The 18569-nt window shown below is 40.0% G+C and overlaps 1 protein-coding gene across 1 annotated transcript in view; it reads left to right on the forward strand.

Moving 5' to 3' along the window:
- LOC310703391 (sodium channel protein type 2 subunit alpha-like) overlaps positions 1–18569 on the forward strand; it is a 97201-nt gene that overhangs the window by 66763 nt on the left and 11869 nt on the right. The window contains 6 exon segments of the mRNA XM_083495744.1: positions 768–1124; positions 2460–2939; positions 12076–12196; positions 13264–13418; positions 15577–15750; positions 17574–17696. Coding sequence (XP_083351870.1) covers positions 768–1124; positions 2460–2939; positions 12076–12196; positions 13264–13418; positions 15577–15750; positions 17574–17696 — 1410 coding nt within the window.

Here is an 18569-nt window from a genome sequence, read left to right on the forward strand (position 1 = left end):
GAATTATTTTTTGAAAATTCACTCAGGAACAAATCAGCAGGTAATAGTGCAATATTCTAATAGCGCACCCCCAAGCATGTTTGCTTAGAAGTTTAAGTGTTACTCATTCCAAAGTAAGATTGCAGCCTACAGCTATTAATCATTCAAGTCACTGAGACCTATCTGCTTTGTTCCCTTAATGCAAGAGGAGTAAAAAAAAAATCACTGGCCAGATTCAACAAAGCAGTTCTGCAAGTGGGAGACAGCACAGGAGCTCATGCTAGCACAATGGGGCTTCCCTTCCTCTCTTTTCACTGCATGCCCTTTGTGCGTGCCCCTCATAATTTTTTGGGCTCTGATGCACCTGAGAACCTCCAGAACACAGCATTGGAGCAGAAGAGGGTGGTTCTTCTGTCAGGCAAACAACAATGCTTATACTGATCGAATGTTTGTTTCAGCACAACATTCAATTCTTCCCATTGTGTCTGTTTTCCATATTAGAAACTGGCTTTTAAAGAAATGCAGCACCCTAATTCTGCTACTAGGAAAATGTGCTCTGCTAATCAGATTTAGTCACTAGGAGAAGTCTTGCATATGTGTAAGCCGAAATTACTTAATCTGCAATGCAAGTATTTGGTTAAATATTTTAGGCTCAATTACCTATGAATAAAAAAATATACACTGTCAGCTTTCATCAACCTACTTCCTCCAGAAGACAGCTCTAATATTAATTGAAATGTAAAGATAATGAACACTAATTGTGATACCTACTTACTCTTACTTTTCAGCTTCGAGTTTTCAAATTAGCCAAATCTTGGCCGACATTAAATATGTTGATAAAGATTATTGGCAACTCAGTGGGTGCTTTAGGAAATCTGACCTTGGTGTTGGCCATCATAGTCTTCATTTTCGCTGTGGTGGGCATGCAGTTGTTTGGCAAAAGCTACAAGGAATGTGTCTGCAAGATCTCGAACGACTGTGAACTTCCACGCTGGCACATGAATGACTTTTTCCATTCTTTCTTGATTGTATTCCGAGTACTTTGTGGAGAATGGATAGAAACTATGTGGGATTGTATGGAAGTTGCTGGACAAACAATGTGCCTTACTGTCTTCATGATGGTCATGGTAATTGGAAATCTAGTGGTATGTATCCAACAAATATATATTGTGTCTGCAACGCAAGATTCAGTGTGTAGAGCAAATAACACACAAATTTTAGCAGGTTTCACATGACCTCAGCTCTTATTGGTTATAGTTCACAAAGATTGACATAGCATAAGGCAGGAATCCAGTCATCAGACAGTCCACCTGTTGGCTGATAGCACCATCCAAACTTGAGTGTATGGATAACGTTGCAAGGCTTCTATGGTCCACCAAGCTGCAAACCTATACAGTGTTCCCAATGTGCAACTCAAGAGTATGGCATCTGGGCCAACTCCCTGAGTTGGGTTTGGGTTGAGGCCCAAAGCAACACTTCAAGACCCCTTAAGAAGTTCCCCCCAGTGGAGAAAAGGATGCCCATCCCCATTTACCTCTGCTATGGATGCAGCCCAATGCCTCCAGGATACAGTGGTACCTCTGGATGCGAACGGGATCCGTTCCGGAGTCCTGTTCGCATCCTGAAGCAAATGCAACTCGCATCTGCACGGATTGCGATTCGCCGCTTCCGTGCACGTGCATGATGTCATTTTGAGCATCTGCGCACGCGCGAGTGGCAAAACCCGAAAGTAACGTGTTCCGTTACTTCCGGGTCGCCGCGGAGCGCAACCCAAAAATGCTCAACCCAAAGCTACTTCAACCCGAGGTATGACTGTACAGGAATTACTGTGGTGGTTAAAAGAAACATCTAAATAAAATAAAATGTGCCCCCAGGAAAGGATCAATCTGAAATGCATCAGGCCTGAAAGAAATCTTTCCTCAAGCCCCTGGAATTCCTTTCCTTGTTTCCTTTCCAGTGCCAGTAATAAGAAGTTGCAACAAGCATGTAGGGGGAAAAAAGGGGACGAATGCTGCAGAAACTTAGAAATGTGTGTGCAAAAAAGAATGAAGAGAGCAGCGGTGAACAGACTTTTTCCCTTCCTTATTCTCAGTTTGAGATGCCTTGTTAGTTTCACCTCAACAATGAAGAGGCTTCTCCATACAAAAGCTTTCTACCACATGTCCATTACATGTTCTTTCCGCACGAAGAAGGAGGCCTTAGGTCATGTTTTGCAAATCTGAAACTTCATCTTCGGATAGTAGACCCTAGGACACCTTCATCTTAGAGCAGGGGTAGGGAACATGGGCTACAACTTCCATCATGCTGTCTGGAGCTGACGGGAGCTGGAATCAAACAGCAGCTAGACTTGGAAGCGTGACGTAAGGATGGCTTGGCAGGATAATAATTAGGATACAAAATTGTTACACCCAGAAAGGAATTATTGTCATTTAAATTGTGCAAAATATGTAGAATCTCTTGTCGTCTTTTTGCCTTAATAGGTTTTGAACCTGTTTCTAGCCTTACTGCTGAGCTCTTTCAGTTCAGACAATCTTGCTGCTACTGATGACGACAATGAAATGAACAATCTCCAGATCGCTGTGGCAAGGATTCAGAGGGGAGTCGATTATGTGAAAAGAAAAGCATATGAATTTGTCCAAAAGGCCTTTGTGAGGAAACAGAAAGCTTTGGATGAAATCAAACCACTTGAAGATCTGAACAACAAGAAAGACAGCTGCATTTCTAACCATACCATAGTAGATATTGGCAAGGACTTTAACTATCTGAAAGATGGCAATGGAACCACCAGCGGCATCGGCAGCAGTGTGGAGAAATACATAATTGACGAAAGCGATTACATGTCGTTCATAAACAACCCAAGCGTAACTGTGACCGTGCCCATTGCGGTTGGAGAATCAGATTTCGAAAATCTGAACACGGAGGAGTTTAGCAGTGAGTCAGATTTGGAAGAAAGCAAAGAGGTACGTTTAGTTTTAATACACAACACTATATTGCTTCAAAATGCAGTCCTTTTAAATACATGAAGTTCCCATTTGAAAACATGGCATTTTAGTGTTTTACCACCAGTGTGAACAAGTGATATACCTTGATATTTCATGTTTCCAAATGCAAAGGTAGAAGACAGTGATTTTTATTAACACAGTTGTTCGTTATGGCAGTTGAAATACTCTAACTCCTTCTTTGAAGATTAACATTAACTTCATATGTTTAATATTCCCCACTTTTTTATTGTATCAAACCTATATAATAAATGAGAATCAGTGATAGTTTTGTAGCCTTGTAATTAAATTCCTTTATTCGCAGTACAGTTTCAAAGGGCATATGGGGAAGATTGCCCACAGTTAATCATCTAATTTATCTAACATGACCTCTACCTCACTGAGTTCTTGGTGTCAACTTGACCTGCCCTAGAATTCTAAGCTGAAAGAAGACAGGATATTTAGTACAAATATCTATGCTTTGGGAAAAACCATTTTTGGATATACGGTATACACAATAATTTGTTAAGTTAGCTTTAGCCTCCCTCAAACTGTGAACAACACACACTGGATTCTAGAATGTGTTGGGGAATTTCCCCACCTACAGTAAATGCCTGAGATGTAGACATTTTGGGTTAGGAGGATAACCCCCCCAGCCACCCATTCCCTCAATATAGATTTTCTAGCACTTTCCTCAATAATATTTGGGGTTGAGTAATGGCAGGTAGAATTCTGGGTGGCATGGACTAGTCTCATATTTTATTTTAGTTTTGAAAAAACTAGGTTAGCCTTCAGCAACATGGCATCCTCCACATGTTTTGGTGAAACTGATCTAGAGAATTATTTTGGGAATTGTGCTCATTGTCTGCCTGGCTGTTATATTTGGAACTGGGGATATCCCCTCTGCACAAAGATCAAGTTAGTGATCCACGGATGCAGAGGGAAGGGAGGAAATTTTTCACATGTGATATGCTTCTTGCATTACATTCTTGGAGTTGTTGCTTTTTAAGCACTTCTGTGTTTAGGGTTGTCTGGTCCCCAGCAGCACAAAACCTGAAATGTTAGACAGGGCATTGTGGGGAACTCAAACCATTATTTTGCTAAAATATTTTACTATTCATACACAATGTCAGGACACTCAGGACAGATTACAGCAAACTCTAAACTACAACTGTGCCGCAGTCTGGGCCAACTACCCATTATGTGGGACTTCCGTTGTTATAATTCCATTATTCCCCATTTCTCCCCTTTCTTATAAAATAGCCATAGCCCGGCCCAGGCAAATCTGGGCTAAGGCGCTGAGGGGGTGATGTTTGAGACTTTGCTCACACACCACAAACCCTATGCAAATAATAAGAGCATAGCCGCTAGTAGCCACAGAGGGGGGAAATTGTGGTCATCACAACTGTACCTAATAATAGGGGAATAATTTCCTGTGCCAGCACAATCTGTTCAAGCTGCATGGAATTTGTATGCTTGCATACATTAAAACTCTTTAGCTGCCACCTACTTTCAGACAATTAACACCCAGGGCAAAAACCTGGAACCCTATCTGTTGTACGCTTTCTGTATGTGGCCCAATGTAGCCTGGTTTGATTGGTGGAGCAAGACGGTGAGTTTGACTGGTGAATAGGTCTGCCTTAGGAAAAGCTGGTTGGGAAAGAAGTTGGCCCCACTCATTCTGTGACCTTGTTCACACAAAATGATAAGGTATAGTTATTGGAACTGAGCAGCTCGATACACAATCTAGTGCACATTGCTCAATCACTCCCACTTTGTTCCTCCCCTAAAGGTCTGGCTTGTCATTACGTTTGAACTGGGATTGTGCTTGTTGCTCCAAAGTTAGCTATGATCAGCAAGCTAACAACAAACCATGGCTTCATTTGGGCTTGTTAGGAAGAAACAGCCCACAATCATAGACCATTCATAATGACAAGCCAAGGCTTCATGGCTTGCTGGGAGCAATCAGGAGCAATCAAGCAGTGTGGCACCAGCACAAAGTTTTATCTAAATAAGCTGTTGTCCATGGTTTATTGGTCTTCGAACCTATGAATAACAAAAAAAAAGTGTTGCTTTCCACAGTGTCATTTATGATGATTTTTTAAAAAATCGAATTCTAGGCATCCGGATGAGTTATAATGTATTTGTTCAGATTAAGAAATTTTAGAAGACATTTATTTATTAACTCTGGTAAAACTATGTCACAGTTTTGTTAAATGAAAACAGGAGGGTTCCATTCCAAAGGTATTTGTGAATGTTCCAGCCTTGTGTGTGACCTTGAAACTAATTCCAGATTTGTGATTTGAAAATCCAGTCCCGCAAGTCAATGCAGCTTCTGCAGGAATCTCCTCTGTTTTAGGATCCAGCTTCTAGTTTACCTCTGTACATTGCAATCAAATTCTAGCAACATTTAACAGTGCATGATTTTGAGGGGCGTTTTTATTAAGGCAATGAATACACCTTTTCCCTGTGTTATTTTAGATGACGTGCAATTAATACCTGTAAGCCAAGTCATACGTAATAATAATCCAAAATCAAAAGCAGAGATACTGTTTTATAAACTTCATGTCCTACCATTCTTACTTCTCGCAGGATTAAAATCAAGCTGGATCATTCAGGAATGCAGCTCTGGTGCTTTTTGTTTTTACCAGACAGAGCAACGAGCAGCATCAATTTTACACAGGTTACCTAAGCAAGTTGTTCTACCTCTATATATGATCACCTTTTAACTGGATATGGATTGGCTTGCATGCTACTCAGCCATCTTCCTTCCCCCCATCCATTGCAATATTAGAAAGCTACACGGCTGCTCTCTGCCGAGTCAGGTAACTCGCATCACAGCATGGGCAGGCAGGATTGGCAAGTCCAACATTTGTAGGCATTCAGACTCCAGTTAAGCCGCACTCTTTAGTATCGTGCAATTTTATAGCAAGAGGAAGAAGGAGAAATGCATGCAATTTGTTCAACCCGAAAAGCATTTGTTTCGCTAGGGGTAACTGGGAGACAAAGTACGTTGGGCAAGGAAAGGGATTACTATAATTGCTTAATCCAAGGGTGGAGAACCTTTTCATCCTGCAGGTCACATTATCTCAAAGGAAACTTGCTGGAAGACAGAGGCCACTGGTGGGTGGGCATTTCTGCACAGCCCAGGAGAAGACCAAGGGCCCAAAAGGAAATCCTAGAGGGCTGCATTTCGCACCCGGGTCTGAGGTTCCCCACCCCTGTCTTAATCAAGCCAAGGGGTATTTTTATACTACTGTACTTACAATTAATGCCGTTGGGTGGTGTGCATGATTTCTGAGTTTATAATGGAAATAACTTACTTTTGCAAGCTGAAACGCGTGTGTGACCTTATAGCCTGCCATTAAGCTGGACAACGAATGCAAACAGATAACACTTCAGCAACTTTTCGAAACTTTGTCACGCAAAATGAAATGGCGGGGGAAATTCGACTAGCATAACACTACTGCTGCAGGTTAAGCAACACCCACCCTGCAGCTGCATGCACAACAACAACAAAATGCCCTCCACCAGGTGCTATTTTCATCTGGAGGGAAGTCTGTTCAGAAATAATAGTTTCAGAAGAGGGGGAATTTTTTTTTTAAAAAAAAGTTCTTTAAAAAAGCGAAAGCGGAAAACCTCACCATAGTACTGATACTGATCCGTCCTATGTCTGCTATTTTAATTTTTTTTTAATGATTTACACAATGCCAAACTACACATAACATATAGTTTGGCCCTTTAAACATATCTCCCAGTCTTGGGAATAATAAGCACCGGGGAAAATGGGCGGACTACTTTGCAGCTATGTAAAACAGGACCTGAAAAGCATCCAAATGGGGTGGCACGGATCCTTCCACAGGCATTGCCTGCTGGAAGTGATTTTCCTTCCCCCGTGTTCATTCACTACAGTGAAGCAACATGCATAAGTGTGTCACTGATTGCTGTTGCCAAATATTGGTGTCTGTGCCACTTGCATGCAAAAAGGTTTGCTGCAAATTAAGAAATCACAACTTCCCTCAATTTAAGGGGATTTTTTTTTTCTGTAGGTATATGATAAGCCCAAATCATTTTAAATCAATTTGTATGTGTTTGTCTTCTCCTGCCATTCCTTTAATAGCTCCTTCCACCTCTTTCATTTGATTTCCATAGCATGGCAGGTTTCGAAAATCAGTTTTAATTAAAATAAGATATTGAGATCATTTGCAGATGCTCTGCTTAGTAGTTTTCCATTCCCACCCCCCAAATGCTTACATTTCAAAGGAGCATGCAAGTTATGTAAATTGTTGCAAATGTGGGGTTCATGCGCAGTTGTTATTGTTTAAAACACTCTTATTAAGAGCATAATTAAATAGTCTTGTTTTTTGTTGCATCCCGAAATAATTCCACGTTGACCATACTTATTTCTTATTTTAGTTTCAATTTTATAATTAAAAAAGCACTTCCCTTTAGCATAGTCAGATGAAAATGGAGACCAGACGCCTGTATCTTTAATAATTGTTTAGAAGAGGGAATTTCAGCAGTGTGGCTTGCATGACAACCTTCCGAAATCCCCTCTTCTACCCAGCTATGAAGGGGCCAGTATGGATTTGCCCAACCTACCTCTTTTGTTATAGCATTATTACTGTATGAAACCATGAGACAGCTACCAGCAAATCAGATGTGTACACCAATAACAGTACCGCCAAACTTCTTCGCATTTGTAAATCTTGTTTGGTATATTAAAATCAGAAGGTATTCAGAACCAAAACCAATTTAGAATGTTTCTAGATTGTCCTTATTTCTTCTGTTAGCAGCGTACCTTTTGATGCATCTAAGATGCCCCCCCCCAAATACCCAGAATATTAAGGTTTGTACAGTATCTGAACTCTAATAAATTAACCATCCTTTAAATTGTGGCATATTTTCCATAGCATTTTGTTTTGGGGGGAAATCTTGCTTTATCATTATGTTTTTCTAAGGATGTTTATGGTTGACATTCTGTATTGCAAAGGTAGAAAGATGGGGCAGAAAAGTACTGTGTATGCTTACTCACTCAGAAGTATATCCTACTGAGTTCATCCTCCTGGGCTTCTTGCCCAGAAAATGGGCAGATGTACATAATAGCAATGGGAACAACAATTACAACATCCATTCCTTCCAGTCTGATGTACCTTTAGTGAAACTGGATTTATTTCATTCTACAGCTCAACTCAACACTTGTGACCCTTTGGGCACCACCAACACAAAATAGTATATTTCCTTTCAAGAGGTGCTACTATGTGCCCTATTACACTCTCTTAATTTTTAATCAATTCAAGTTCAGTCAGTCAGACCCTTCTACCTAAAATCTGGAAGATGTCCCTTTTAGAAACTGGCAAATTAACCACATGATATTCCCTGTGTATATTCATAATTCACATCCTCAAAAGACTAGTGACGTTGCAGTTCATCTCTGCCACATTGCTACATAAGGGCTGGCTGGGCTTTTTTAGGAGGAAAGGTAGCAAATAAATAAATAAAATAAGGGATGATTTTATATAAACCATTATTTCTATATAGCCAAAGGTGCCACAATGTAGAGCAACTCAGAAATGAAAACTCTTAATGACTTGCCTATAATTTTTGGCTCTATCAATGTGTACTGAATGTATTTAACGCCTTATCACAAACTTTCCTTTTGAAGTACTGGAGATTCAAAATGGGCAGATTTAAAGGGAGTGCTTCCAGCATAACCAGTGTGCATTGTAGAAATCTCTGAATGTGCCTCTGTTACTTTTAACACCCACTCCCCCAATACTGACCCCAGGCTTGCCTCATCATATGGGCAGACGGCACTCTCTGGTTTTAAGCAGAAATGATATCTTTGAATAAGGCGAACAAATCTCGCGAACCTGGGATGCTTTCTCTTTCTGAGTTGCTTGGGTGCTGTGCAGTGTCCACTTCAGGCTCGGTTAACTAATAAGATTGTTATTATTATTACAGCCTGTTGCAAGAAACATGCCAATTTCTCACTGAGAAGAAACCTGAAAGGTTTAATTTACAATTCATGAAATGTAGACTTGTACCTCAACCAAGATGAATGTAAAGTGGCTGTTTGCGTTTCAGATAATGGTATCTTAGACTTTTGCCTGATCATTGTGTTTGCATGTGAAATGTCTAATATACTAATTTGATGAATGAACTACACTTAATTTCAAGGATTGAAAAAAGACTGAGATGTGTACTTGTTTATTCTTTGGACTTAGCGCTGCTCACAAGTTACTAAACAATTTTTTTTCTTCCAAAAAAAAAAAAAAAGAACAATCTAAAGATTTCTCTTTATTTTCTGAATAGACTCATCATGATTTTGGTTTGCTTTTTTTGCTTTTTGCTCTGCTAATTCTGCAGCATTAATGCTAAAAAAAACCCCCCACCCCCTGCAGTTTGGAATGATGCAAGCAAAATATTTTACAATTTCAAACTATTAAAAAAATAGGATGTTATGGTTCTATATACATCTATTGACTAAGCGTGAATTGCATAGATTACATATGATAGGTGTCTATGATTCAGTCTATCGGTGGTTTATAAGCACAGGAGCTCCATTTATGTATAGAAGCTCCACATGTGCATCGTCATCAGAATTCACTGCAACATGATCTGCATGTGTGTTCCATGTACAGATGGACTAAGCCCATCGATTGGAATGAACGGGGCAGTCAGTGCATACCAAAAATCTATTTGTGCATCTGATGTATTAAATTACTGTATACACTGTACTTATATGCTACTGGATTTCTTGGGATTTAGGTATGCATAGCTGCACTATGTAAGTACCTGAGCCTGAACATCTTTACCTGGAAGCCATTCCCTTTGATTTTGGTTGAACTTCATTTCTGAGCATATACTTTGTACCAGTCTGTAAGCAGAACATAGTGCAATTTATGATTTGTGGCCATTTCTATAAAACAGTGCTTAGCCAAAGCCTTTTCTAGTCTCCACTTAGGATAGAAGGCTGCATATCAAGGGATACTGTTGCAGGGAATTTCCTGCAACTGTTTTTCTCTATTTTGTGGCAAAGAGTTATGATATATATACATTTGCACTTCATAAATGATATTGTACAACAGTTGTTGCTAAGTACAAAATATATCCTTTGAAGCTGCACTCAAGAGTGTACTGGATTTTCCCAACATTGATCCCTCACCCCCCCCTGCTTGATAAAAGGCCACAATATGCATTTTGCTACAAGTGGCTAAGATCATACTATCAGGAAACTGCTTACTGGTCAGTATTAGTAAGATTATTATTGGTAAATGATTAATCCCAGGTTTTATTGTTCTGAGATAAACAGGTATGTTGGAAGTACTGTACTGAGATAGCCTATTCCAATTTTGGATGGTGTGGTTACTATTTTTATATTATCAGAAACTTCCTTTTGTCATTGAACAAGAATGCAATGCTTGCAGTCCCCTTATACTATACTTGTGTGAATATTATGTTGTTTTATATGGTTCTATACAGCTAGTGTACATGGGGATAGCATTCGTTCCCCGTTGACCTTTATTTTGTTTATTGATATTAAAGTGCATTAAAAATTGAATGTGTGTTTCCTCTGGAAGTGTAAAACTAACAACAACAGTTTTTGTTTCCTCTAAAAACAAGAGACTCAGATGAACAAAAAGATTATATTGAATCTAATTCTGTTGCCCCTCTCCCTGCAAGTGCCATTACACAGCTTTTTTATAAAAACAAAACAGAGAGCAGATTATAAATTATATTCTGATGCAATCAATAGAACCTGTTCATACCTCCTAAAAATAGATTTTTAAAACCCATGAAATGCCAAATAGTCTTCTGAAACAAAGTAATTTTATTGATCCAGAAGTTAGTGAAACCACCAGAAAATAGACTAGAAAGGGCTGATTGGTAGAAACAGCTTGAGGATAATCTGAGGCCTTTTTTTTAAAGTAAATTCAGAATGGTAACCAATTCTTTCTGCTGCTTAAATAAAATTTAAACTGGAACACCTCAAAACTGGTAAAGTACTTCATCAAACTAATATTTTAGCAGGTTAAGAGTTCGTGAAAAAGCTTGATTCTGATGAATAATGCCGACAGCTTTGTTTTGGAGTATTATGTAAAAAATGATCTTTTTATAATAGTACATTGACACCAGTATGCGTTATTCACCATCTGCTTACATCATTCCCCACATAAAGATAGTTACTTACCAATGCAGCCATTTACTGATGTTATACACTACCATGGTAATAACATTGTAGAATGCTACAGAATGCGATTATCAGCTCTACTTTTATTCACTATGGTACTCATATTTGTCTACTGCTGCCAATGCAGCAGCCTTCTAGCTTTCCTTAATCACATCAGGAAACCAGTTGGAAGTTTAGATGACGTCACTTTTCATTATTGGCACAATCTCTTTCCCTCCAAAAATAGCATTTTTGAAAAATTGTGTTTTAATTGCTATCGTAGAAATACACACGATTATCTAAGTACTAAAGAGGACACATATGTGTACCATGCAAGAATAAAAAGTAGTTTAAAAAATGCACACTCAGCTGTGCAAGTGCATTGGCAAAAGAGAATGCGAAATAATGGCTCCCGCTCTGGAATTAATACGCTGCTTTCCTTTCTGAAACCTCAGAAACTTAGAAGTACTTATACACTGATAATTTGTCTTTTCATGTCAACAGGAAGTAAAGGGTTAAACATAGTTTGCATCATATGCATACTGTACCTGCATCTGACATGAAAATGCTTCCTTCAGTTTTTGCCGTAACTTGGGGGAAATGCTGCAATTCATGGTGCTCTCTCTCTCTATCTTACCAATTAGTGTTGCTTCAGAACTGTCAGTTCAGTATGTGGCTTAGTTTCTTAGCAAATTGGTTCAAAATGGTGGTTCCTTCTATGAATATACCGAAACCCTTCCATCATGGGGGAAAAAACCCCTGTTTGATGTGGTTAATAATACTTATGGCCTCACACAGAGGAAAGCAAACTGGCCTCCACAGTTCTGCTCTTCATTTGAGAGCTCTTAATTACACAGAGAGCATTTTGGAATGCATTAAGTGCAACCCAGTCCTATAAGAAATAGAATGGTAATTAACAGTTTCACATGGGGCTTTTATTTGCAGAAACTAAATGCATCTAGTTCATCTGAAGGTAGCACAGTTGACGTTGGAGTCCCCCCAGTTGGAGAGCAACCTGAAGCCGAACCAGAAGAATCTCTTGAACCAGAAGCCTGTTTTACAGAAGGTGAGGAATATAAAAAATTGAAACTACTTTGTTTGGGGGAGCATTTTGTTTTTGCTTATCTGTATTCCTGCCCTGTTATGCTAGCAATGATATAAGTTGTGCACAACTTCAGATCCAGCGTTTGCTTCCAAGGTAAACACTGTTGGTCTGTTACCCAGAATCGCTTCTTGTGACCCAGCAACCCTATGAACATTTGACAAATTTCTCACATCCAGCTTACAAAAAAAATTCCTAGAAAAAAGTAATCCAAGTTAATATATATTTATGCTTTGGGTGTTTTTGTTTTTTGATTTCACACTTACGGAGTCCTGTGGAGGCAAAATTTTTGTGGGAAGAATTAATCCTCTGATGCTACTTCTAAACTGCACACGGTTAGCTTATTCTTAATGAGGAAGAGTTGTGTGTGTTTCATTCAAACGTAATCAGGCTTATTATACAGAGCACAAACAGGAACACAAATTGCTTTATACATCACAAGAAACGAAATGCTGCAGTTTGTAGTGTCAGTCAGTCATACCTTCTTTCAGGATGCACAGTTGCATCTCTCAATCTCAAATTGTCAGCCAGTATTCTGTAGCCACTTGAGTATGCTCAGACCTCCTCATTGGGCTGTCCTTTTTCTTAAAAGAAATTGTACCTCTGCAGACTGTAGGGTTCTGCAAACTTTAGGTTTCTCCCTACCCTGGTGATGCCTCACTCTTGCGAGTGAATGGTGCCATTTTGTTTCTATAAGAGCCCACCCTCAAAAATTGTATTGTGTTGGGACGCAATGTACATATTGTATTAGTATACAGTGAAATAAGTAGACCTGTTCCAAATGGGATCCACTTGGAGATTTCACGGCATGTAAAATAGATTAAGCTGGCCTAGCTTCCTCCCCCCTCCCCCCTCCCCGAACAACTGAACCGACTTGAGTGAGTTTTAATTTTAATGGACAAACTATTTTAGGACTGTATTTTAGTATAGAATATATTCTACTCAAGACTGACCATAGAAAATCTTGTTAATTAACTGTAGCTTCAGAATAACTTACTATGCTACTCTCATTTGTCACATCCTCCTGCCAGGCTGTGTTCGGAAGTTCAAGTGCTGCCAAGTCAGCGTAGAAGACGGGAAAGGAAAACTATGGTGGAATCTTCGGAAGACCTGCTACAAAATAGTAGAACATAATTGGTTTGAGACTTTTATTGTCTTCATGATTCTTCTCAGCAGTGGTGCTCTGGTAATTTTGAAAACCGTTCTTTACCACAGAACCTTAGAGAGCAATCCATAGAGTTGTGTCAGGGGAGGGTGACCAAAGATGGAATAACCACCTTTTCCAGTGCTCTCCTGAGTTCACACACTGGCAAGGCAGAAGGGAGGAAAGATTCATGTTCAGGAGGCTGAGTTAGTTTTCACTACTGGTGCCAACCATAGAGGACCCTTTCAGAGCCCTAGCACCCACAAAAAAAATAATAATTGGGTGCTTGGCACCCACACTACGGGCTCCAACGCAACCTCCGAGGCAACGTTGGAGGTCTCGTAAGGCCTCGTACGTGGCCTCCAAGACCCTGCCAGACCTCAGAAGCAACAGCCAAGGCCCTGCCTGTCACGACATTATGTCGCAGGTGCCATTGGGCACCCATAAGGCCCAAGTTGGTGCCCCTGGTTTTCACCTGATCTCCTTGGTTTATTTTGTTTCCATTGTTTCCAATGTTTATACCTTCTTTCCAATGCCTGGGCTATTTATGGATAGCTTTACACCATCACTATCAATGAGTCAGGGCTACACTGTCCACTGACAGAAGGAGTTGGGTTAGGGTAGCACATAGAACAAGAAAGGCAAAGTGGGCCAAGTAATATGAAGATACAGGAAGAAGGAGTGGGGAAAACCCAGCCAGATGGGCAGGGTATAATTTTATTATTATTATTATTATTATTATTATTATTATTATTATTATTATTATTTCTGCTAGAATCTGTTGACATGAATTGAAACAAGTCTTGACATCATACCAGGCAGGTGTATCTGGGAACACAAGAGTTCCAACAGACATTTTCTGTTCCACTTCATTCCTCAGTAGTACTTATCTGGAACATTATGTGTAGATATGGATGCTGCACTTTAAGGCAAAACAAGGTGTTCAGAGGAGGGCAGTGAATACTGTCAAGGGCATGGAAAACAAGTACTGTGAGAAAAAGCTGAAAGAACTGGGTATGTTTATTTTAAAGAGGAAACTTAGTAGTACTTCCTTTAAATTCCTGGGAGTTTACCTTAGTGAAGACCTCACTTGGAAAAACAATATAACTCAGGTGGTTAGGAAGGCCCAACAGCGACTCAGGGTCCTGTGAAAGAACAATGTTAAACAACAATTGATGACCTCCTTCTCCGGTCCACAATAGAAAGTGTCCTCTCATATTGTATCACAGTGTGGTACGTTGGCTTGAAAGCCACAGACAGAAAGTCTTTACAGAGGGTGGTGAACACAGCACATGATATCATGGGCTGTCCCCTGAGTCCGCTAAATGACATCACAAGGGATCGATGCCTTAGGAGAGTGAGAAAAATTCTCAGGGACGATTCACACCCCGGCCAGCACCTCTTTAATCTTCTACCCTTGGGCAGGAGATATAGAAGTATAATCAGTCATACCAACAGGCTAAAAAACAGTTTCTATCCATGGGCAGTTAGGCTGCTGAACGGAAAATAATATAGTGCAACTGACTTTCAGGGTTGGTGTGCTGTGTGACAAGCACACAGAGTGCAATGAGATTGAGTGTTGGCGGGGAGGGGGGGAGACTCGGTTAATTTCACTGTACACAGGTTGTACATTGACAGTAAAAGTATTATTATTACTTCACCCAAATTCCTGAAGGGTGGTCTCATATAAGGAGATAAAGTCACAGAAGACTTTGGTTGAACATTAGGAGAAACTTCTTAATGGTAAGAAGTTAAACAATGGAGATGAGACAGCCATCAGTTTGGAACATTCCAGCTCTAGATTGTGTGCACTGTACAGGTGTTGTGCTAGAGAACCCACAAGGCCCTCTCCAACAATGTGACCCTTAATTGCTGAATAATAATAATTCTGCAGAACGGAGGAAAGGAACACAGGGAGCTGCTCTGGAAGGTTAAACGATGTACATCTAGCCCAATATTTTCTACTGTGGCTGGTAGCAGCTCTCCAGAGTCTCAAAAAGACCCATTCCTTGCTACCTACACATTCTAACTTGGTCCTCCTGTGTGCAAAGCATGTTTTCATTCCTTCCCCCGTGAATGTCAAACAACAGAGAGGAAGAGGGGACTGAAGTTTTAAATACTAGAAAGGGAAACAAAAATAATTCAAAGATTAATGCCAAACTAAAATCCATCAAATATGTGTGTGTGTATTTGTCTACAGGCTTTTGAAGACATATATATTGAACAGCGCAAGACTATCAAGACCATGCTGGAGTATACTGACAAGGTCTTCACGTACATCTTCATTCTGGAAATGCTTCTGAAGTGGGTGGCCTATGGCTTTCAAATGTATTTCACCAATGCTTGGTGTTGGCTGGATTTCCTCATTGTTGATGTATGTATTTTTTTTCTATGAGCTGAATATGCAATCTACCTTTATGAAAATGAGTTATGGTGAATTAACTACAGTTACTGTGCCATGGATTCTTTTTTTAACTTATTTTTTTGTATGAATTGTGGGGTAAAGTGAACACATTTGCAAGAATCATGAGTAACTTTAATCCAGAATTCCATAAAAGGATGGTATAATGTGAACAAAAGCAGTGTGGTTACTACTTGCAGAAACCAGGGATGTAATTACTTCCAGAAAATAGCCATTTGGGCCTTAGTAGTGTGGCGATCTGGCTGGGGTAATTATTTTCGTACTGCGGCATTGACGAAACCACTCCGAACTAGTACAAGCTGAATTTACCAGTTAAACAGAAGAAATTGCTATATGAATTTAATTTTAAAAAATGTCATTAAGAAAAACTTCAGAGATAATGAAATCTATATCTACCTGTAATGGCATGGTCCAAAGCTAGATCCTGATCTATCCACTAGCATTCTGTGCGCGCGCACCTTTTGGGGCTATATTTTGGAATCCATGGTAAAGTTGTGGATGGTGTCCATAGCAAGACTCTGGATTGTAGTCAACATGGATCTATACAACAGGGACACCTACACACTTAGTCTTCCATGGATTGAGAACCGTGATGCCACGGGTGCCCTGATCCGATGGAAGCCTATATGCATAGGTGTCTACATGTGAAAACTCCCCTTTTGCAGTTGTCCATGCTCAACGTGTGGAAGTTGCAGGTGGGGCTGGGGAAGCGTCACAATGTTTGGGGCAAGGCCAGGTGCAGGGCTCTGCATCCACACGGAGGCCCTTTGCGTGAATGATGCAAGAAGGGGGCTTTGGTTAGAAAACACTGCAGCAAATCCCTTGCAACAAGCTGATGGCAGAAATTTGCATAAACTGCCATGCAGCCTGATGTAACATCCCAGTTCAAAAGACAGGCACTTCTGCTTCGTCTTACACCTGAACGCAAACAACTGCATGCATAATTCAGGGTTTGAAAATTATGCCCTGGAACAAGTGGCAGGCATTTTAAGCATGGTCTTGCACCTCCCCTTAGAAACGGTATTAGCGTTGCTCAGTCGAAAATTGAATTATGTAGAAGCACTTCCCATCAATCCAGGAGAAGCTGTTCACTTTGTAGAAACAGTGTGCATGCCTTTACCCTTCCTGCACACAAGACACCGTTAAAATGCCAAAATATGTTCCATTGCATATGTTCCTCCAACATATCTTCAATGAAAATAGGGACGTCCCATTCCATAATGATAAGTTTCCTATTTATACCCCACACATTTTACTGGGTTGCCCCAGCCACTCTGGGCGGCTTCCAACATATATAAAAACATAATAAAACATTAAACATTTTTTGAAAAATCCCTATACAGGATTGCCTTCAGACGGCTCGGGGGTTGGATAACTCCATACCCTCCAACATTTCTCCAGTGAAAACCGGGACATCCTAAGGGAAAGTGGGACATTCTGGGCGGGATTAAATCAGAAACCAGGACGGCTTCTCTAAATCAAGGACGTCCCTGGAAAATAGGGACATTTGGTGGGTCTGCCATTGCATAGTGGCAGATAACCTGTTTAAAGTCACTAGCTGGGTCAAGGCAAAATTCTTTTTCAAACTCTTCTATAATGAGAATAACTAAAGCATTTACCTTTGTGTCCATTTTATCATGAGGTGCCCTTTGAGCCATTTGTTCTGCTACAGTGAATGACTGAAATGATCTCTGCAAAGTTATAGAAAAAGTATGTGCTGATTGTTATATATGTTATATAGCTTACAAATTAATTTCTTTTTTCTTCATGTGCAGGTCTCTTTAGTTAGCTTAACAGCTAATGCCTTGGGCTACTCGGAACTTGGCGCCATTAAATCACTGAGGACTTTAAGAGCTTTGAGACCCCTAAGAGCTTTATCACGATTTGAAGGAATGAGGGTAAGAGAACATGGAAAGAGCTTAACGTAACGTACAAAACCATCACGATCATCTTCTGGATGGCATATTAAGAATATGAGCAGCAAGGTTTTCGGTAGAAATCCAGGATTTTACAAAGTGGCCCGGGGCAGCAAGAAGCTTTCTCTCTCAGCCTTTCTGTAACTTGAGAAGAATAAAACCAGCCTACTTGCCAACCTAGCAGTTCGAAAGCACGTCAAAGTGCAAGTAGATAAATAGGTACTGCTCCAGCAGGAAGGTAAACGGTGTTTCCGTGCGCTGCTCTGGTTCGCCAGAAGCAGCTTAGTCATGCTGGCCACATGACCCGGAAGCTGTACGCCGGCTCCCTCAGCCAATAAAGCGAGATGAGCACCACAACCCCAGAGTCGGTCACGACTGGACCTAATGGTCAGGGGTCCCTTTACCTTTACCTTTACCTTTACCTTTACCTTTACCTGCCAGGAACTTGCAGCATAAACTCAGCAAATGTTTGCACATTTGGAATAGACTATATAAATGTCACTAATTAATATATCACTAATTCCTTTTAAATAGTTTTTTTTTTTTAAAAAAAAGCTAAAGTTCAGTTCCTCTCTTGTATTATTTTACTTTCCATATTTTTTAATTAACTCTGAATTGTCAACTTCTTGATTATATTTTAAAAGCTTGGTTTTAAGTATCTGGTATTCTCACCTTGATGCATCTAAATACATGTGCACATGCATATGATTTGCAGGCATTTGTATTAATAATACATATAACATAACACATAATAATAGGTATGTATTAATAATACATATTGGGAGGAGCTCAGTGTAGCACTAAGGAGTTTGTTCCATCAAATCTTGACAGTCATGGGATCAGCTGATCGCTCCC

The sequence above is a fragment of the Podarcis liolepis genome (assembly GCF_965112155.1).
Source record: "Podarcis liolepis genome assembly, chromosome: 1".
Lineage (NCBI taxonomy): Eukaryota > Metazoa > Chordata > Lepidosauria > Squamata > Lacertidae > Podarcis > Podarcis liolepis.